We start from the raw sequence: 22,500 nt of genomic DNA, 5'->3' as shown, positions 1-22,500 counted from the left end.
CTTGACAGTGAGCCACAAGTTAACAGTCATAAAATCACCTCACCAACTTGACAGTGAGCCACAAGTTAACAGTCATAAAATCACCTTACCAACTTGACAGTGAGCCACAAGTTAACAGTCATAAAATCACCTCACCAACTTGACAGTGAGCAAGAAGTTAACAGTCATAAAATCACCTTACCAACTTCACAGTGAGCAAGAAGTTAACAGTCATAAAATCACCTCACCAACTTGACAGTGAGCCACAAGTTAACAGTCATAAAATCACCTTACCAACTTGACAGTGAGCCACAAGTTAACAGTCATAAAATCACCTTACCAACTTGACAGTGAGCCACAAGTTAACAGTCATAAAATCACCTTACCAACTTGACAGTGAGCAAGAAGTTAACAGTCATAAAATCACCTTACCAACTTCACAGTGAGCAAGAAGTTAACAGTCATAAAATCACCTCACCAACTTGACAGTGAGCCACAAGTTAACAGTCATAAAATCACCTTACCAACATGACAGTGAGCATGAAGTTAACAGTCATAAAATCACCTTCCCAACTTCACAGTGAGCAAGAAGTTAACAGTCATAAAATCACCTCACCAACTTCACAGTGAGCAAGAAGTTAACAGTCATAAAATCACCTTACCAACTTGACAGTGAGCCACAAGTTAACAGTCACAAAATCACCTTACCAACTTCACAGTGAGCAAGAGGTTAACAGTCATAAAATCACCTTAACAACGTGACAGTGAGCAAGAAGTTAACAGTCATAAAATCACCTTACCAACATGACAGTGAGCAAGAAGTTAACAGTCATAAAATCACCTTACCAACTTGACAGTGAGCCACAAGTTAACAGTCATAAAATCACCTTACCAACTTGACAGTGAGCAAGAAGTTAACAGTCACTAAATCACCTTACCAACTTGACAGTGAGCAATAAGTTAACAGTCATAAAATCACCTTACCAACTTCACAGTGAGCCACAAGTTAACAGTCATAAAATCACCTTACCAACATGACAGTGAGCCACAAGTTAACAGTCATAAAATCACCTCACCAACTTCACAGTGAGCAAGAAGTTAACAGTCATAAAATCACCTCAACAACCTGACAGTGAGCAAGAAGTTAACAGTCATAAAATCACCTTACCAACTTGACAGTGAGCCACAAGTTAACAGTCACATAATCACCTTACCAACTTGACAGTGAGCCACAAGTTAACAGTCATAAAATCACCTGAACAACTTGACTGTGAGCCACAAGTTAACAGTCATAAAATCACCTCAACAACTTGACAGTGAGCAAGAAGTTAACAGTCATAAAATCACCTCACCAACTTGACAGTGAGCCAGAAGTTAACAGTCATAAAATCACCTTACCAACTTGACAGTGAGCAAGAAGTTAACAGTCACTAAATCACCTTACCAACTTGACAGTGAGCCACAAGTTAACAGTCATAAAATCACCTTACCAACTTGACAGTGAGCCACAAGTTAACAGTCATAAAATCACCTTACCAACTTGACAGTGAGCAAGAAGTTAACAGTCACTAAATCACCTCACCAACTTGACAGTGAGCAAGAAGTTAACAGTCATAAAATCACCTCACCAACTTGACAGTGAGCAAGAAGTTAACAGTCATAAAATCACCTTACCAACTTGACAGTGAGCAAGAAGTTAACAGTCATAAAATCACCTTACCAACTTGACAGTGAGCAAGAAGTTAAGTCACAAAATCAGTCACCACCCAGACCACCAGTCACACACCACCCAGACCACCAGTCACACACCACTCAGACCACCCAGACCAACAGTCACACACCACCCAGACCACCCAGACTAACAATCACACACCACCCAGACCACCCAGACCAACAATCACACACCACCCAGACCACCCAGAACACCAGTCACACACCACCCAGACCACCCAGACCACCAGTCACACACCACTCACACCACCAAGACCAACAGTCACACACCACCCAGACCAACAGTCACACACCACCCAGACCAACAGTCACACACCACCCAGACCACCTAGGCCAACAATCACACACCACCCAGACCACCTAGGCCATCAATCACACACCACCCAGACCAACAGTCACACACCACCCAGACCAACAGTCCTACACCACCCAGACCACCCAGACCAACAGTCACACAGACCAACAGACCAACAGTCACACACCACCCACACCACCCAGACCAACAGTCACACACCACCCACACCACCCAGACCAACAGTCACACACCACGCAGACAACAGTCACACACCACCCAGACCACCCAAAACACCAGTCAAACACCAGCAGCAGTCCTACACCACGCAGACCACCCAGACCAACAGTCACACACCACCCAGACCAACAGTCACACACCACACAGACCAACAGTCACACACCACCCAGACCAACACCTCCACTCTCTGTGGAAGCTGGCGGCACCTCAGAACCGCCCCAAACTCAGACCTGGTCCCGCCAAAAACCTCACCGCCTGCCAAGTCACAGCACAGCAGACAGAGGTGCACCTGCCATGTGTCAGCCAACTCCTACTTCAAGCCAAGGGCAGTGCCACTACACACCAGCCATACAGGACCAGTCCAGGACGCCTTGCCAAGCTTCACCCCCCCCCCCCACTCCCAAAACTGAATTTATAAATAATTATTATCGGGTGAAGGACCCTGTGTTGGTGTTTTTGTATTGGTTGATTGGGTCTTCGTGCCAAAACCACCATGCAAATACCCAGTAAAAGTACAATGCGGACTCAGATGATAGACCTGTGGTGGTTAATATTTTCAGTTAAATACATATTTTTTGTTGACACTATATTGTTAAGTTACAGTTGTGAATGTTATCAGTTGATTTAGGCCTGCGTGTTTAAAACACAGAGTGAAAACACTTTTTGAAACTGAAATATGGCGGAATCAGGTAAAATACTGTGTGTAGTGAAATCGTTTTAATCTGAATACAGGTATGCATGCTAACAATGCGATTTACTTCAGAAAAGTTTTACTCTTTAAAAAAAAAAAAAAAAAAAAAAAAAAAAAAATCCGTGATGATTGAAGAAAGTGGGAAAACTGGCCTAAGGGAAGCAATCGCACCAATACAACTCTGTCCATGATAGTACAGAGTGATGCCCCTTCCCCAGACGTAGAATTATCATTATTAGCTCATTTTGGCTGCAGATTAAATGAAATTAACAGGGCATGAATATTGGAAGTACATCTACTACTTTTTGTGTACTCTTAAACGTTTTGTTGTTGTTTTCTGAAGCAAGCAACGCCATCCCAAGAGTAATGAGTACAAAATAAAAATGATAATAAAAAGTTTATCGACATCTTATCTGTAACCTCAGTCTTATGTCACTGAGGTGACTTGCCTTTCACTGACTTCTTCTTCTTCTGCTTTCGTGGGCTGCAACTCCCACGTACACTCGCATGTACACGAGTGGGCTTTTACGTGCATGACCGTTTTTACCCCGCCATGTAGGCAGCCATGCTCAGTTTTCGGGGGGGTGCATGCTGGGTATGTTTTTGATTCCATAACCCACCGAACGCTGACATGGATTACGGGATCTTTAACGTGCGTATTTGATCTTCTGCATGTGTTTACACACGAAGGGGGTTCAGGCACTAGCAGGTCTGCACATATGTTGACCTGGGATCTCCACCCTTTACCCACCAGGCGCCGTCACCGTGATTCGAACCCGGGACCCTCAGATTGAAAGTCCAACGTTTTAACCACTTGGCTATTGCGCCCGTCTGACGAAAATACATGTCAAAAGAAATTCATCACCATAGAGGAAAATGATCAGACCTTGTTCAATACTTTCTCCAGACGTGTTTAATTTGTTCCAGTTAAATAGCATTGCTGCAGTTACTGTCGAGTTTTCTCCTTCTTTACCCAGACTGATTATATCCAGATTAACTGTCTACTCAAGGAAACATTCGTATGCGTGTGTCAAAACAAAAATTTAACTATTCTCCCACTTTGGTGTGTGTGCGTGTGTGTGTGTGTGATTGTTCATATCTGCAATTTGTAGTATTGGCTTAGTGTATATATGCACATATATTACAGCCAAGGCTTGCGAAATTTGCTCAGGAATGTTTCTCTTCTTATTAATATGCTCGTGTATATGTTTCATTGCGTCTTACAAACTTTAAGGTTTTACGACAATAAAAAGTATTCTATTCTATTCTATATGTGTTTTTGTTTTTCATATGCAGAGGTATGTTATTATGCACTAGTGTATATGTATTCTTTCATGTGAGGCGCTTAGAGCCCGTTGTATGGGGAGTTTGCGCCAAATACGTTCTATCCATGATAATAATAATCCTTATTAGCAGCAGAAGTGGTGTTATCATTATTATTATCATATTACCGACACTGACGGTGCAGCGTCTTGCTAATTGATGACAATGCTTTGCAGCTTGCCCCCAACGCAGAATCGAACCAGGTGGGGTCTTTCCCAGGGGAGCGCTGGGCCCAGACTGCTACTACGGCTACAGCCCCAACTCCGCCCTCCCCCGCACCTTCATGGCTGTGGCTTTGGACCTGCCTGACTACCACTCCCCTATGGGATCGTCAGTAGTGGCTCGCTACGTGTGTGTGCGTGTGTGTGTGTGTGTGTGTGTGTGTGTGTGTGTGTGAGTGTGTGCGTGCGTGCGTGCATGTATTCGTGCGCGCGAGCGTGTGTGTGTGTGTGTGTGTGTGCATGAGTGTATGATTATGTGCGTTTTGTGTGCATACTGATCACATCCACTGCACGGATACAATATCCACTTTATTACACACACACACACACACACACACACACACACACACACACATGCAAATACATACATAATTACATACAAACGCAGGTTTCATGTTAGGAACGAATGTGAAAGACATTACACACTGTATCACTGTGTTTCACGTCAGCATCCATCCCCGCTACAAGCAGGACGTGGCTCAGCGGTTGGTGCTGGGAGCTCTGCATGTGGCTTATGGCCAAAGTGACGTCACCTTCCAGGGGCCCTTCCCGACAAACCTCATTGAAGATGGCGGCCTACGGGAACTGATGGTTGAGTATGACCATGGCCAGACAACGCTGGAGGTCAGAAATCACGATGGATATGAGGTATGTGTTCTCTGGTAGCGAACCTATGTCGATCTCATTACTTCTCTCTCTCTCTCTCTCTCTCTCTCTCTCTCTCTCTTTACCCCCCCCCCTCTCTCTCTCTTATCCACACTTCTCTCGGATATTTGTGAACAATTAATCAAGTACATCAAGTACCTCTCTCACTTTCTCTCCCCTTCTCTCAGATATTAGTGAACAATTAATTCCAGAAAAGTACATTCTCTCTCTCTCTCTCGCTCACTCGCTCGCTTTTTCTCCTGCTGACAGACAGACAGACAACACCAGGATGAAAATGATCTTTGACTAACATCTCCAAGAGAGTCTCCTTGCCACGCTTTCTTTAAGTCCAGGCAAGCGGAGAACTCAAACTGACCGAATTCTGCCAATCAACACAGGTTTGCTGCAGCGTTCACAACACAACTCACTGTGACGAAGCGCACGATGCGTGGGAGGCTGCACCAATCAAAAGAACTTCCGGTGCGCGCGTCTACCTGTCCACTTCCGCTTGTGGGTCCCGCCATGTTGTGGGGATGCGCTATGAATGGCGGACGAGTCCCTGCGACCTGAAGATGTGCAGCGTGTATGGAGCTGCCTCCGCACTCCCCGCCCCTCCCTACATCACCTACACGGTCGAGGCGAAGACCGGACCTACCATCATCGGTTGAAGTAGGGCAGAAAGTGGGAGTGTTTTCCTGCCAGTGGCACCATCTGTGGAGTTGTAACTAGTCAGTCCTAATGATTTCAACGGTTTGCATGTATCAGAAACGGTTTTTTGTTTTGTTTTTATCAATAGTTTGCACTAATCCTACGACTGTATTTTACGAAGCATAGCTCCTGACTGCTTAAGTCTTTGTGTTTTTGTGGCTGTATCGATCTCAAGGATGACAGCAGCATCTGCATTTTTTCTCCTCTTCTCTTCCTTGCTCTCCAGATGTCTGTCTCTTACTCCTCTCTCTCTCTCTCTCTCTCTCTCGCACACATAGGCACACACAAAACACTTCTAATTTTCAAAAGAACACAAAAATACACAAAAGTAATCAAATATAAAACAGTACCACAAATAGCGAGCAAGGATATGTGAATGTGTTTTTTGGTGTGTGTGTGTGTGTGTGTGTGTGTGTATTTGTGTGTGTGTGTGTGTCTGTCTCTGCGTGTGTGTGTGGTGTTTGTATGTGTTGGTTTGGTACATACGTGCTCGCGCGCGTGTGTGTGTGTGTGTGTGTGTGTACGTCCTTGTATTATCCACACCCCAAAACGGGCAAAATGATTCAATTTCTTAGAACATTTCTGCGTGTTTCTCTGTGTATGTTTGTATCTGATTGTCTGTGTGCATGTGTGTGTGTTCGTTTGTGTCTGTGTGCCTGTATATGTCTGCCTGTGTCAACCAAGCAAGAAATAAAGAAAACCGGGGGCTTTTTTTGTTTCAAGCGGAAGAGTTTATTGGCGTCAGTGTTCAATGAAAGACATGTTGACGATACATTCTGTACAGTTTAAATTCCTCAACAACCCGGCGACCACAGGTTTTCCACACACCCTCCCGCACTTCTGGTGGTTGATTAGTTGGCTGATTAGTTGGCTGATTAGCTCCATTTTAATCATTCCTTCTGATTCAGTCTCTGTGGGGAAGGGGGGGATAAAAAGGCAAGGGCAGTGGAGCTGTTTTAAGTAGACTGAGTTCACATTACTGGGTTAAGCAACTGTGTTCAGTTTTACACCTGCAATTTTTTCCAACACAAGGCTTTCACACTTTTCTTCGGATACAAAATTTATCAGTTAATCCGTTTTTCATATGGTAAACAGAGATGCATACACATTAAAAGTTAAAGGTTAATGTTAAAGAAGCCATAGCCTTTTCTGACCACCGGGACAGTGAATTCATATTCACTTGGTCTCAGTGGGGCTCGGCACAGGTAAAAAAACGGGTAAAAAAATATATATACAAGTTTCGGTAAAAGTCTGCCGCTGTCATTATGTATTCCTGTTGGCCCATGTTTGTTCTAATTAGTATCTCGTTATTATGAGTTTGGTAAGACATTATCTGTTTTTATACAAGACCAAACCAGTGCTGATATTCTTAATATCATTTTATTTGTGATGGCTTCGCTGATGTGGTGTCGTGCGATAATTGTGCCAACGTTCCAATTAAATTTCCTTGCTTATACATATATTAACGACGATTTAAAAAAAGGTTTTATTTTACACATCTAAAAGCTTTTATCTGGTCCATTTCCTGTCACAGAAACAAGTTAAAGGATCATAGAATGATATATTTCAATCACACAATAGCGAATCGTCTGAAACGGGGTGAGCACGCTGAAAAACAACAAAGCGATGCATTTTAGTGTAGTGACGTCCTTGTGCCAACCAACCGTACCAAACGAGTTTTGCGACAAAGCGAGTTGTCAGGTTGGGACCGAACTGCACACATCACAAAAAAGTTCAGGAACATTTGATAAAAGCAAGTACGCATTCATAAAGTGTTAAAAAATTGGAGAGATGATTTCAGCATGCATGGTGCATTTTGGTCCACCACTGGCCTCTCACTGAACACACTGACGGCCGTTTCAGGCACACGCGCACCATGAACAGCTTGACAAATTCGTTTGAAAAGTTTGGTTTCACATCTGATAATGATTGGTGTTCATTATATTGGCTGCATATATTGCCGGAAATTCTGTATCACCTCACCACGGCCCTAAGAATACACCTGTGCAAGTTCCCAAATGGTCTTTCACTTTTTGTGAGCCCTGTCGTCAGAGGGTGGTTCGGCAGGGACATGCAGGGATTGCCGTCACGAGGGAAGCTAAGGACACTTGTCCAGCTTACGTCCAGCCGGCATCAACTGTTGGATGAAACAGGCCAGCATCCGGAGACGGGGGTTCTCTGTGGTGGGTGTGGTGGGGTAGGGGTTGATGGACTGTAATGGGTCCTCTGGTGATTTGTCTGGAAATCGGGAACAAAATTATGTAGTCACTCCATTCTGAAATATAATTTATGTCTGTCTGTTTGCCTATCTGTCAGTTTTCCTGTCTGTCTCTCTCTGTCTGCCTCTCTGCCTGTCTCTGTCTATCTCCGCTCAAATTTGCTTCAGACGGGTGCTCACATCATGACAAATCGTCTTTCTTCCTCCGAAGCATCCTTGACAACATATTTGTTTCTGTTGTCGAGCACAGGAAATACACCCAAAAAACCTACATCAGCACAAAGCTTTGTATATATTTGTAATTTGTTTGGAAAAAAACACTATGGTGACGCTACAATATAAAAAAAATGAACATGGTTCACAATACGTCCAGCTTTCTGATAACAAGTATTGAGAAATATAAAGTATTATGTTAGCTCACTACGTTTATATTCTGATTTTCAAGGTTAACTTTGAAGGCCCCAAAGCCTTCAGTGCCATCGGGGCAGTGAGTTCACATTCACTGTCCAGGCGAAAACTTTTTTAATTGTTTTGTTTTTGTGTTTTGTTCGTTTGTCTGTTTTTGCTGCCCAATTCTCTGCACCATTCAGTGTCATAAGGCCTGTTCCACGCCTCTCATTGTGAGGCACCCATCATAATAATCGCTTTGTCGCGGAGCCAGACTGAGTAAGCGTCTCTTTCTGAGTGTCGACTACCACTACCTCGTCACTCCACCGACAGTCCCCCCAGGAATCCGCCGACACTGGACTTTGACCGGACTTACCCTAGTCATGGTGCCCTGTGGGTTGGGCACTGATAGAATAAACCCATTGCCCTGCCATGCATGTCGTAAGAGGCGACTAAGGCAGGACCACCTCGCCCGGAGGATAAAGGGGTTTGCGAAGGGCTAACTACCCTGCCTGTAAAAAAGACCAATTACAGAAGCATCGACGACAAAGAACCAAAACATTCACCTGGGCAAGAAAGGGTCTCCGTCCGGGAGACTTATGACGCAGTGCAGTGAAAGCCGAAAGGAAGCTGCAAGGCTGACTCCCCTTCTGACACCCAGGACAACAACACGAGTAGCCACATGGAACATCAGGACGATGTATGAAGCAGGAAGAACCATCCAAGAAGCGAGAGAGATGAAAAAATTACAAGATCGGAGTGCTAGGATTGAGTGAGACAAGGTGGCTTCAGTCAGGACAGATGAGACTTTCATCTGGAGAGCAACTGCTGCATTCAGGACACACAGAGGATGGAGCCCCCAACACTGAAGGTGTGGCCCTGATGCTGGCATCGGAGGCACAGGGAGCACTCATCGGCTGGGAACCTGTCAACTCCCGCATCATCACAGCCAAGTTTACCACCAAGAAGAATGACATCAGGCTGAACATCATCCAGTGCTATGCTCCCACCAATGATGCAGAAGAAGAGAAGAAAGATGACTTCTGCCAACAACTACAGACAGTGATAGACAGAAGAGGAGCCATACTGATGGGAGATTTCAACGCCAAGATCGGAAGGGACAACACCGGCTACGAGGACACCATGGGGACACACGGACTGGGACAGATGAATGAGAATGGTGAGCGCTTTGCAGACCCATGCGCCCTGAACCAGCTGGTGATAGAAGGAAGTATCTTCCCACACAAGCGCATCCACAAGGCCACATGGAGATCCCCCAACCACGTCACGGAGAACCAGATCGACCACATCTGCATTAGCCGCAAGTTCAGGAGATCATGGCAGGATGTACGAGTGATGAGAGGAGCCAATGTGTCATCAGACCACCACCTTCTTACGACGACAGCGAGACTTCGCCTCAAGAGATTCACCAACGCCAACAACACACGGACAAGGTACAATGTTGGACTGCTCAGAAACAAGGACACACAAGCAGCATTCCAGATCAGCCTTTCCAACAGGTTCCAGCCACTACAAGAGCTGATAGAAGACGGTGAGATGGACATCGAGACACAGTGGGAACACAGCAAGAAGCTCTGGCACGACACATGTGAAGAGGTCCTTGGCAAGAAGAAAACTCAGCACAAGGAATGGATCTCTGCCAACACCATCCACAAGCTGGAAACAAGGAAAGAGAAGAAAACTTTGGTGAACACGAGCAGAACAAGAGCAACTAAGGCAAAGGCACAGGAAGAGTACACAGCAGCCGACAGAGATGTAAAGAGGAGCATCAAGAAGGACAAGAGGGACTACATCGACGACCTGGCCAGTCAAGCAGAGGCAGCAGCCGGACAGGGGAACCTGAAGGACCTGTACCTGGTGACCAAGAAGCTGACGGGCAAGTTCCAGCAGACAGACAAGCCAATGAAGGATAAGAACGGGAACCCACTGACAACAACCGAGGAACAGCTGAAACGATGGGCAGAACACTTCAGGGAGCTGCTGAACCGCCCCGCCCCTGACGCACCACTAAACATTGCACCCGCAGAGACAGAACTGCCCATCAGCTGCGACAAACCCTCAAAGGTTGAGATCAAGGAGGTCATCATGACTCTGAGAAATGGGAAGGCTGCAGGGCCGGACGAGATACCAGCAGAAGCCATCAAAGCAGACATGGAAACAGCTGTCAACATGCTATACAGCCTCTTCAGCAAGGTCTGGGAGAAGGAGGAGGTACCGGCCCAGTGGAAAGAAGGAATCATCATCAAGCTGCCGAAGAAAAGAGACCTCAGGGACTGCAGCAACTACCGAGGGATCATGCTCCTGTCAACGCCTGGCAAGGTTCTCAACAGGGTTCTACTGGAAAGGATGAAAGAGGCCGTCGACCCCAAGCTCCGAGACCAGCAGGCAGGTTTCCGGCGGAACAAATCCTGTGCCGACCAGATCGCCAACCTGCGCATCATTGTGGAGCAGTCGCTGGAGTGGAACTCCCCCATCTACATCAGCTTCACAGATAATGAGAAGGCCTTCAACAGTGTGGACAGAGAGACGCTGTGGAAGCTGCTGAGGCACTACGGAGTCCCAGAGAAGATCATCTCCCTCATCCGGTGCACCAACCAGGACATGAGCTGCAGGACTGCCCACGCAGGCCAGCTGTCCGAAAGGTTCGAGGTGAAGACCGGAGTTCGTCGGGGGTACCTGCTGTCACCGTTCCTCTTCCTCCTGGTCATCGACTGGATCATGAAGACCACTACAACAGGCAAGGACAACGGTATACAGTGGACACTCTGGACACAGCTGGACGATCTCGACTTCGCTGACGACCTGGTGCTCCTGTCACGCAACCACAGCCAGATGCAGGACAAGACCACTCGCCTGGAGACCACGTCATCCAGGACAGGGCTCAAGATCAACAAGAAGACCAAGCTGATGAAGATCAACACCACTGCCAACACACCAGTCACAGTCGGTGGAGAGCCCATCAGGGAGGTGGAGTCTTTCGTCTACTTGGGAAGCGTGGTTGACCGACAGGGAGGCACGGACTGAGACGTCACAGCCAGAATCGGCAAGGCAAGAACACCTTTCATCATGCTCAACAACATCTGGGCATCTGGAGCAATCAGTATGAAAACCAAACTCCGCATCTTCAACTCCAATGTGAAGTCAATTCTGCTCTACGGATGCGAGACATGGCGGACAACACAGACGATGCAGCAGAAGATTCAGACATTCTTCAACACCTGTCTGAGGCGCATCTACAAGATCCGATGGCAGGAGAAGATCCGAAACGAAGATCTGTGGGATCGAGCGGGACAGGAACCAGTGGCCAAGCAGATACTGAGGAGGAAGTGGGGCTGGATCGGACACACCCTCAGGAAGCCAGTGTCTAGCATCACACGCCAAGCCTGACCTGGAACCCGCAGGGAAAGAGGAAGAGAGGCCGGCCTCGCAACAGCTGGAGGCGAGATACCGAGGCAGAGCTGAAGCAGCAAGGGACTGGAATGGCCAGAACAGCCCAGAACAGAGTGCGATAGCGAGGGGTCGTCGATGGCCTATGCTCCACCAGGAGCAATGGGCAAAAAATGAAATGAATGACCCTAGTCATGGAAGTGGAGGGTATTGAAAACTGAGATCACCGTGAGAACAGAGCATGAAAGGCCACGTAACATAGGACATTTTTTTACACATTGATGATGAATGAGGATGAAGATGATGACGATGCTACTGATGAGGCCCAATCAGGTTGGGAACAACGTGACAGGGCTGCACTCTACGCTTCTCTTCATGATTATATCCAGACGTTAACCAGGCCCAAGAGATACAGACAGACACCTGCAGTGTTGGTCAGGAAATTTGAGCAGCACACTCAAAGACGCATCCGTGAAGTGGATGATACTCGACTGTGTGGTCCCAGTCTCCCCATTTAGGCGCACAACACACTCATCCCTGGGTATGAGCCGCCCGTGGGCCAAACATAACCCACATTCGCTGGGAATCGAAGCCGCGACCTCCAAGCCGTCAGTCAGCAGCGCCGCTAATCATTTAAGACACAGCGGCTTTTGAGATAAATGTATTTAAACAGAATAGCATGATGTTTAAAAAGACGTACACAAAAAGGCAGTACCACCATTACCTGCACAGAACGCTTCCATGCAAGGGCCATCCCAGCAGTTCGCAATCCTCCGGTAAGCGCACACTGTGTTGCCGACACAATTCTGCAAACAGGACACAGGACAGTAATTTTTAACTTGGTTCTGTTACTTTGGTTGCTCTCTCTCTCTCTCTCTCTGGTTTGGTTAAACAAAGGCGAAGAGGGAAAAAATACAAAAAGCGAGCGTCGATTGATTCCAGTCTCACACACGAACCGGGATCTTTACCCATTTCCAAACTAGACCTTCAGTAGTGGTCTGAGTGCTAGTCTTTCAGATGAGACGATAAACCGGGGTTCCCATGTGCACATGCACTCTGCGCACGTAAAAGAATCCACGAGAACAAAAGGATCGTCTCTGGCAAAAATTCTGTCGAAAAACCCACTTTGACAGAAAAAGCAAATACACATGCAGACAGATGAAAGAGAACAAAGGGTAGTGCTGCTCTGTGGGGACCCGCTGTGCCCGAGGGGAACAGCCCGAATTCCAAAAAGTAACACACTACAATACAATGCACTGTAATGCAAAGTCATGAGAACAGAACATGCAGCACTGGAAAAGGTGGCGCTGCTCTGCGGCGACGCGCTCTTCACCAATGCACAGTCAAGCAGTTACCAGTCGTGAGCAGTCGTTGGGTGAAGGAGGTGGGTTGCAGTCGCAGACCTCACAGTTGTTGGTGTCACGTGCAAACCCGTGGGAACAGAACAAGCGGCACTGGAGCCTTGCACAGGGGTACTGGGGCACGTCTGGAACAGGAAACAGGTCGTCAGTGGCCGATAGGGGGACTGGGGCACGTCTGGAACAGGAAACAGGTCGTCAGTGGCCCACAGGAGGACTGGGGCACGTCTGGAACAGGAAACACACAGGTCGTCAGTGGCCCACAGGGGGACTGGGGCACGTCTGGAACAGGAAACACACAGGTCGTCAGTGGCGCTGCACTGCATCCACACCCTCTTCTCGGGGACAGCAGCCCGGATTCCACACAGAGAAATGTGTTGTGACAAACAGTAATACCGTACGATACAGAGCAATGCAATGCTATACATATATGGTACAACACTTTTTTTTATACAATACGGCACAACACAAGTCAATACAATACAATGCAATATAATGCGATACAATACAATACAATACAACATCTGAAGAATGCAATTTAAGAGGATGCGAGTAAAAATAAGCTCTTGTTCTTGTTCTGACATCGGCGCGTGTGTGTGTGTGTATGTGTGTGTGCCTGTGTCCGTGCGCATGTGTGTGTGCACGTGTGTGCGTGCGCATGTATGTATATGTATACGTATATGTGTGTGTGTGTGTGTGTGTGTGTGTGTGTGTGATGAGATTAGTTCGATTTTGGACCAGCTTAGTAATATCAAACACAGAAAAATATTCTGGGAAAATATATTTGATATTACTTGACTTATATCGAAATGGTATTTATTCTTCAAAATGGATGAGTTGTATCAGACAAATTTTAATAGAAGCAGGGTATGACTGTGTTTGGGATGGTCAATTCTTCTTGGAGAGGGAATCTTTCTGCAAGAATGTCAACATTGCTTTGAGAGATAGTTTTCAAAATCTATGGAGACATGCTCTAGAGGCAAGTAGTAAATGTTTGTTTTATCGAAATTTCAAAAGTGGATTTGGTAGACAAAAATATATAAGTCAAATGCCTGATAATTATGTTATCAGCTTCTTCAGATTTCGAAGTAGTAATCATAAGCTGGAAATAGAAACAGGGAGACACAAAGGCATACCACGAGAGTTACGATTTTGTAAGGTTTGTAACATGTCTGTGATTGGTGATGAGTTTCATTTTATAATGGAATGTCCCAATTATGATCAGTTACGAAATAGATATGTTCCTAAACAATATTTGTCTCCAAAATCGGTTTTTAATTTTTGTAATATGCTCAAAGGAGGCAAAAAAGTCATTTTAGCTGTAAGTAAGATGATTAGATTTGCAAATGTTGCCTAGTTATACTTTTGGAGTTAAAGGACATTTGTGTTTTCTCAACTTTATGTGACATTGTTGTGTATTTGGAAATGTTTGTTATGGGCACGAAAATGAGTATTTTGCAGTAATCCTCCATACTCCAAAAGGAGTGAAAGGATAATTAAAACTTGAAACTTGAGTGGGTGTGTTTGACTGTAAAAAGCTTCCATTACATTTCAGTATATGTTATATAACAAGCACACAACAGTCAAGCTGTGTGAGATAACAGTGTCCTACCAACACACAGTGGTTCCTCATTGATGATCCGGCACTCCCTCCCTGCCCCACAGTCCTGTCAAACACACGTCACAACACAGTCATCAACACCAACAGTAGTTTGGGTCAGTCTTTGACACACAGACAGTAACAGGTAGATTATAACAGGAATGAAAACGGAACAAAGAGAGAGACAGAGAGGGGGGAGAGACAGAAAGACAGAGAGAGAGAGAGAGAAAGGAGGCTGAGAGGTGGTGGGAAGCACTGAGGAACAAAAACTGAGAGAAAGTGACAGAAAGAAAAGAGGAGAAAGCGAGAGAGACTGGAAAAGAGAAAGTGTGTGGAGGGGAGGGGCGGAGGAGAGACAGAAAGACATCCAGACAGATAGAGACAGAGACTGAGGGAGAGAAAGAGCGAAACAGATAGACAATAACAAAGAAAGACAGGGAGATGGAGACAGATATACAGACAGACAGAGGCATGGAGAGAGAAAAGATTACATTTGATGAAGGGCAAGCGGCGCATTGGGTTCAAGCGTAGGCCATACATCTGCTCCTCTTTTTGTTTTCTCTTTAAAGCAAATGTCCTGAAGCGAAAAGATCAGCCAGCACGCACTGACACCTCCTTGAAACTAACTGGTGTCATTTTTATTTACTGCTAGTTTTTGCCCTTTGTGTGCTATATACTACTGAATAAAATGACAGAAACACGCTGAGAATTATTTGCATTTGTATTTCTTTTTATCACAGCAGATTTCTCTGTGTGAAATTCGGGCTGCTCTCCCCAGGGAGAGCGCGTCGCTACACTACAGTTTTTTTTTTGTTTGTTTTTTTTGTTTTTTGTTTTGTTTTGTTTTTTAACTGTGTACAGTTTTATTTGTTTTTCCTATCGAAGTGGATTTTTCTACAGAATTTTGCCAGGAACAACCCTTTTGTTGCCGTGGGTTCTTTTACGTGCGCTAAGTGCATGCTGCACACGGGACCTCGGTTTATCGTCTCATCCGAATGACTAGCGCCCAGACCACCACTCAAGGTCTAGTGGAGGGGGAGAAAATATCGGCAGCTGAGCCGTGATTCGAACCAGCACACTCAGACTCTCTCGCTTCCTAAGTGGACGCGTTACCTCTAGGCCATCACTCCACATAAAGACAATACACCAAAACAATAAGAAAAAACTCGGATACAGAGACGGATACAGAGATCAAGAGAGAATGAGACATACAGACAGACAGACATATGAACAGGAAGTGAGAGGGTATGAATATAATTATGAATAATATGCAAATGGAGTGAGAGAAGAGGTAAAGAGACAGAGGTCGACAGACGGGCAGAAGTCATGCGGAAGATGCAGCACAGTGTGGAGCGGAAGGCGAGTGGGTAACACGTCCCACCAAGAAGTGAGCTTCGACGGATTTCAGTTCTATAAATGGACAGGAATTTTTACTCCCCTCCACCCCTCCCACCCCCGCCACTAGACCTGGGGTGGTGGTCTCAGTGTTATTCATTCAGATCAGACGATAAACAGAGGTCCCGTGTGCACATGCACTTAGCGCACGGATAAGAACCCACAGCAACGAAAGATTTGTCCCCGGTAAAATTGCGAAAAACCAACTTTGGTAGTAAAAACAAATACACCTACAAACAGAAAAAAAGGTAGTGCTGCTCTGATGCACTCTCCCAGGAAGAGCAGCCCAAATTTCAAAAAGTAATACAATACATACAATTCAACGCAATGCAATGAATAAGACAGAGTCGAAATAATAAAAGGAGAGAAAGGGTTAACAAAGAGAAAGAGAGACAGAACAACCAAGACCCACACTGATGTTCAACAATTCCACACAGTGTAGCAAGGCATACCAGCTGAGAGCAGTCAGGGGGCGTGTTGCACGTGCAGGTCTCACAGTTGTTGGCGTCACGTGCAAAGCCGTGAGGACAGAGCATGCGGCATTGGGCTCGAGCACAGGGAGTTTTGGGTTTGTCTGGACATTGAAACTGTTTTGCTCAGTAGTGCACCAGGTGCTTTACAAACACACACATTCACACCACAGAAGTACACACACACACACACACACACACACACACACACACAGAGAGAAACAACACAACGGGAACAGGTGTGTTCTAATTTGTTCAAAGAAGTGGGTTTCAGGGGAGACTTGAATGAATTCGAAAAGAAGATTGCCTGATCTGTGCAGGAAGTTGGTTCCAGAAAGTTTGGTCAAGAAAAGAGAAAGAACGCTCACCAAAGGACTTCGTTCAAACAGGATGGGGTGCGTACGTGGATTATATCTGTGCGATATCCCCGATATCCCATGGCTGCCTACATGGCTGGGTAAAAACGGTCATACACATAAAAACCCACTTGTGTACATACGAGTGAACGTGGGAGTCGCAGCCCACGAACGAAGATGAAGAAGAATCTGTGCAATATCCCGGGGCAGTGCCAGATACATAAGAAAAGCAGATAGATGCGAGTTTATAGCTGATTCTGCACGGAACATGTAGCCATGAAGAGACAAGTTATTAAGGCAGAGTACACAGTATAGTTTGTCAAGCCAGCTGTGTGGGTCAGGTTTGCTCAATAAATCATTATCATTTCTGCACGAGTTTGTGCATGAACTCAAGCATAATTTGTCTGGATGAGTGCACGCGCGCGCGCGTGTGTATGTGTGCGTGTGTATGTGTGTGTGCGTGTGTATGTGTGTGTGCATGTGTATGTGTGTCTGTGTGTTTGTATGTGTCTGTGTGTGTATGAGTGTGTGTCTGTGTGTTCCTGTAATGTGTGTGTAAGTGTGTGTGAGGGGGGGGAGGGGATGGGATGCGTGTGTAGATAGCTAAATGGGAGAGTACGTAGGTCGGTAGGCAGGTAGTTTGGTGACAGACAGGGAGAGGGACATCATTATCGCATACCAACACAGACTGCTTCGCCATTGATGATTTCACATTCCCGTCTTTCACCACAGTTCTGAAGGACAAAGTACAACAGTCTTCAGTACAAATAAACTGCACTGTTCTGAAGGATAAAGTACAACAGTCTTCAGTACAAATAAACTGCACTGTTCTGAAGGATAAAGTACAACAGTCTTCAGTACAAATAAACTGCACTGTTCTGAAGGACATGGTACAACGGTCTTCAGTACAAATACAATGCATTGCAACATATGTACATCACTAAGAAAGGTAACACTACAATAACAACGTTACACTGCAGGGAACAACAACAAATGGGAAAGTAGATAAAACACAGGATAACTATATATCAGGACAAAGAACAACCATGATAGGACAGAGCAGATAAAAAATCTACTTAATGTGATAGAAGGATATCAAATGACTACAGTATTGTAACATAGGGTGAAAATTAAAGAAAATTGCAATACCAATCTCACAACAAAGGAGACTTAACAACATCCTTTGCATAGATGGCATTATATGTCACAACAGAAACACTCCAACAGGGTAAGTTTACGGTGAAGAGTATAAACAGCATAATCTGATCCAGAACAACAATACAACGACAACCACAGAACACAAAACACAGGAACATTTCAGACTAAATTTTCATAGGATTTCATTGTCAAAGCTGAGCACGAGAACCTGCAATTTGTCTTCTAAAAGTTTCTGCCTTTTGAGCACATGTGACACACTGATGTTCAGACTTGCGGGTATGATTTTAAACTTGAATGTGATGCAACTGAGTTATCATTATTAGTTAGTCTTTCATTTAATTTTCCGCACTAATGGTATTAGACCACACACACACAAAAAAACAACAACAACAAATAGACACACTGCAACAATAGTAACAACAAAATAATTCCAGCAATACTTAACAGTTTGCCAACAAGGGATTTGAAAACCATGTGCACAATCTTAATAAGATGTTGTTTTTTCTCTATTTTAGCTGAAGATATTTCTTTTTATCATCAATTTATACATTACCAAAATCCTTCTTGTTTTTCTCAGACAGTAATACTGAAAAATAAAATAGCGATGCACTAATGTAACATTTGTACACAAGTTTCGATGCCCTACCCCTATAACTAAAACGTTTTCACAGACACAAATCATTTACACATCAGTCGAATGTAACGTGACTGATAAAAATAATGCATGAGATTTTGTGCACCTGTGAGTGCACACACACACACTTCACACACACCTTACATTATCACACACTTACCATTTGAGAACAGTCAGGAGGCGTGTTGCACGTGCAGGTCTCACAGTTGTTGGCGTCACGTGCAAAGCCGTGAGGACAGAACATGCGGCACTGGAGTCGTGCACATAGTGATTTTCGATTTTCTGAGAAAATAACCAATAGTAAATGAACGCCTCATTATATGCAAAGGGTAAAATCACACCAAAAGCAGAACACGTGATGAGACGCACATTTTGTGCTGGGCAAGTATGTAGTGTTTGTGTGTGTGTGTGTGTGTGTGTGTGTGTGTGTGTGATCTTCACTTTAACGTGTATATAAGTGTTATTAGACGGAAAGAGGAGTACTAGTGGATGAAAGAAATGGATGTGAATATTAGTGTAAGAAAGTGTTAATGTTATGTAGCCTATTAGAGGAAAGGTATATCATAAGAAATTAAAGTTTAAAGAGATTGTGGTGTGTAATGAATGAGGTGTTATAGGAGGGAGAATATGTGTATGCATATCAACAAGTATTAACTTACAACAATGTAAGTATAAATATCGACATTAATTAAAATACATCAAAGGAGGATACCAACTGGACTGAAATTTAGAATCTCCGAAAACGTTCTCAGCAATAATTTTTTTTAAATCTTTTCAGTGGATAACGGAATATTGGTAGAAAAGTCGTCAACAACATCTTTTGGAATTGACTGTCTTATGCTTGGAAAATGGAGGAGTAGATGGCTTACAGTTATTTGTTTACTGCACATACATCTTGAATTTTCAGAAAATTTCGTACGAAAGGCATCTAGACGAATTGTGTGTGCGTGCGTGTGTGTGTGTGTGTGTGTGTGTGTGTGTGTGTGTGTGTGTGAATCAAGTCGAATGATCTTTACTGAAGGTAAAAGAGTAATCTTATACATCTTTTTCCCACCCTGCCCTGCTCTGTGTGCGTGACCTCGCACACACAGGTGTGTGTGTGTGTGTGTGTGTGTGTTTGTGTGTCTTTGTGTGAGTGTCTGTGTCTGTGTGTAATTAAGGGATGAAAACGAGGAGGCATAGAAGCGAGACAGACAGGAAGTCACAGATGAAATAAAGATAAAGAGAGAGAGAGAGAAAACAGTCCAAGGAATAAGTCGTGGCTTCATCAGTGTAAAGCAGAAATGGGCCGTAAGAAATACCAGATTCCTACCAACACACAGTGGTTCCTCATTGATGATCCGGCACTCCCTCCCTGCACCACAGTCCTGTTAAAACACACGTCACGACACAGCCATCAACACCAACAGTAGTTTGGGTCAGTCTTTGACATTTCAGTGATTCACTGACGGGTGGACAACTTTTTAATGGACATAATTTTTTTAAATGATCATAAACAGTATATAAAAGTTCTCAAGTATACCTTCACAGATTTGTTTCTTTAAAATACATTCTACGAACACATGCTCCATTTTTAGTAATGCGCCCCTACAATGCTTTATAATTGTACTCACATAAATTGTCTTTCTTTCAAGCTCTTTGCAAATAAATTATATTTTTCCATAGACCAAACATTGATCGGTGTGATCGACGTGTTGTAGGCACCAGTCTTATTTCAAATCACATTCTGTTTCTGGCATTCTATACTACAGTTAATTCATCTTCAAGTGTTTCCAATTGTTTTCAGTGATTCACTTGCACACACACACACACACACACACACACACACACACACAGGGGAACAGACACAGAGGTAGTGACAGAGAGAGACAGACAGAGAGACAGAGACAGAGAGAGACAGAGACAAAGAGGATACCATCTGAGAGCAGTCTGGGGGCGTGTTGCACGTGCAGGTCTCACAGTTGTTGGCGTCACGTGCAAAGCCGTGAGGACAGAACATGCGGCACTGGGCTCGTGCACAGGGAGTTTCTGGTTTGTCTATTTTATGGAACAAGAGAATATGTACGTATCCACACTGGCTGGAGCAACAAGACCACATAAAATCATATGGATATCGAAATACTGTTATCTTTTCTTTTTTTATAATCATTTGGAAACGGAAGAAGATAAACATGTGAATAATGTCTACTTTATCACCACATATTTTTCTGTAACAAAACTATATACCCCAATCTTGATTTCAAGAAAAGAAATGAGGATTGCAGTGGAATCTTCTTCAACTCCCTGGTCTTAAAAACGTTTGCTTTCTAAATCAGATGAAATGGAGTTTGAAAATAGCATCATATTTGTTACTAGACATTTGCACCCTGTCACCCACACTGCTATACTTTACTGAATCATGTTTTCTTAAGTTTGTTGAAGGAAAACACATTGGACAATCTTACTAAGAACAGCTCTTAGTTTTTCGGTCTGATGTCACATAAAGCGGAAAGACGTTAGATTGAAGACTACTACTTCATCATTCTTGAAGATTACTTCCTAATAATTATTAGTTAACACAGTCAAACATTAAATTACGAAAAGATATAATTACTACTGGAAACAATATTTACATACCAACACAAACGGCATTGCCATTGTTCATTTGGCATTCCCTTCCTTCACCACACACCTGTGATAAAAGTTTATATATTTAGTGCAAATAACATTCACAGAAAATAATGACAATGTAGCAGAAACGCAAGAAGGTTATCCCTTAGCCTTTAACAGTCTAGGGCGGTGAATTCAAATTAACTGTAACGAGGGCTCGGCACAAGAAGGTCCAAGTCTTCTCCTTCCGCTGCTCTTGACCTTCCCCAACCGAATGCAGGTACCCTTTTACACCTGGGTGGAGTAAAGAAAACCGGAGCAAAGCGCCTTTCCCACGTACACAATATAATGCCTAAACGGGGCCTTGAACACAGATCACCGGTGAACATTGGATCAGAAGTCCAACGCCTCACTCATTCTGCCCACAACAGCAACATACAAAATCCTAAAGAACAATAAAACAATAACAGTATGACAATACAAGAATTAGCAACAAACTGGATATAAATGAAACAACGAACAACAGCAATACTGGACGCAAGAATCACGGAAAACAAGATGCAGAAAACTGCGTTAAAGCTTATTTCTAACACAACATGCGAATACCAACAATTCAACTGGTTGATAAGTGAAAACCACAGAGAATAACAGCAGTTGGATATCACAAAACTGATGACAACAGAATAGTTAAATGACATAAAACATACTCATGACAACATGACAATATATATATATATGACATGACATACATATACATGACAGCGCATAACAACAAAACAAAATATTACAACATTAGAGATTGCATTCTTGAGAACACAAGAAATTTTTTCACATGACTTTCACAGCCCAAGATGGAGGGTGGGGGGTGGTAAGGAGTGAGAGGGAGAGACAGACAGACAGACATTACATAAGATGGCCATGAAACTGGACAGAACACAATACCCCTGGGCACAAGGAATTTGTATCCAACATTTCACAACACATGACAAAGTACCATCTGAGAGCAGTCAGGGGGCGTGTTGCACGTGCAGGTCTCACAGCTGTTGGCGTCACGTGCAAAGCCGTGAGGACAGAACATGCGGCACTGGGAGATTCGA

General features: G+C 44.3%; 1 protein-coding gene across 1 annotated transcript in view; it reads right to left on the bottom strand.

The window, feature by feature from the left end:
* Window positions 1-6,547: 6,547 nt before the first annotated feature.
* The window catches only part of LOC143298257 (kielin/chordin-like protein), a 48,224-nt gene continuing 32,271 nt past the window's right edge, over window positions 6,548-22,500 (bottom strand). Inside the window, exons 13-23 of the mRNA XM_076611071.1 lie at window positions 22,398-22,500; window positions 21,431-21,485; window positions 20,730-20,851; window positions 20,127-20,181; window positions 18,975-19,096; window positions 17,702-17,756; window positions 16,649-16,770; window positions 14,814-14,868; window positions 13,199-13,329; window positions 12,568-12,649; window positions 6,548-8,068 (exon numbers count right to left, since the gene is read on the bottom strand). The exon at window positions 22,398-22,500 is cut by the window's right edge and continues 22 nt beyond it. Coding sequence (XP_076467186.1) covers window positions 7,929-8,068; window positions 12,568-12,649; window positions 13,199-13,329; window positions 14,814-14,868; window positions 16,649-16,770; window positions 17,702-17,756; window positions 18,975-19,096; window positions 20,127-20,181; window positions 20,730-20,851; window positions 21,431-21,485; window positions 22,398-22,500 — 1,042 coding nt within the window. The 3' untranslated portion in view covers window positions 6,548-7,928. The remainder of the gene's footprint in view (window positions 8,069-12,567; window positions 12,650-13,198; window positions 13,330-14,813; window positions 14,869-16,648; window positions 16,771-17,701; window positions 17,757-18,974; window positions 19,097-20,126; window positions 20,182-20,729; window positions 20,852-21,430; window positions 21,486-22,397) is intronic.

Source organism: Babylonia areolata, chromosome 23 (genome assembly GCF_041734735.1).
Source record: "Babylonia areolata isolate BAREFJ2019XMU chromosome 23, ASM4173473v1, whole genome shotgun sequence".
NCBI lineage: Eukaryota > Metazoa > Mollusca > Gastropoda > Neogastropoda > Buccinidae > Babylonia > Babylonia areolata.
The sequence above is the reverse complement of the archived record's forward strand: the minus strand, read 5'-3'. Positions and strand labels throughout refer to the sequence as shown.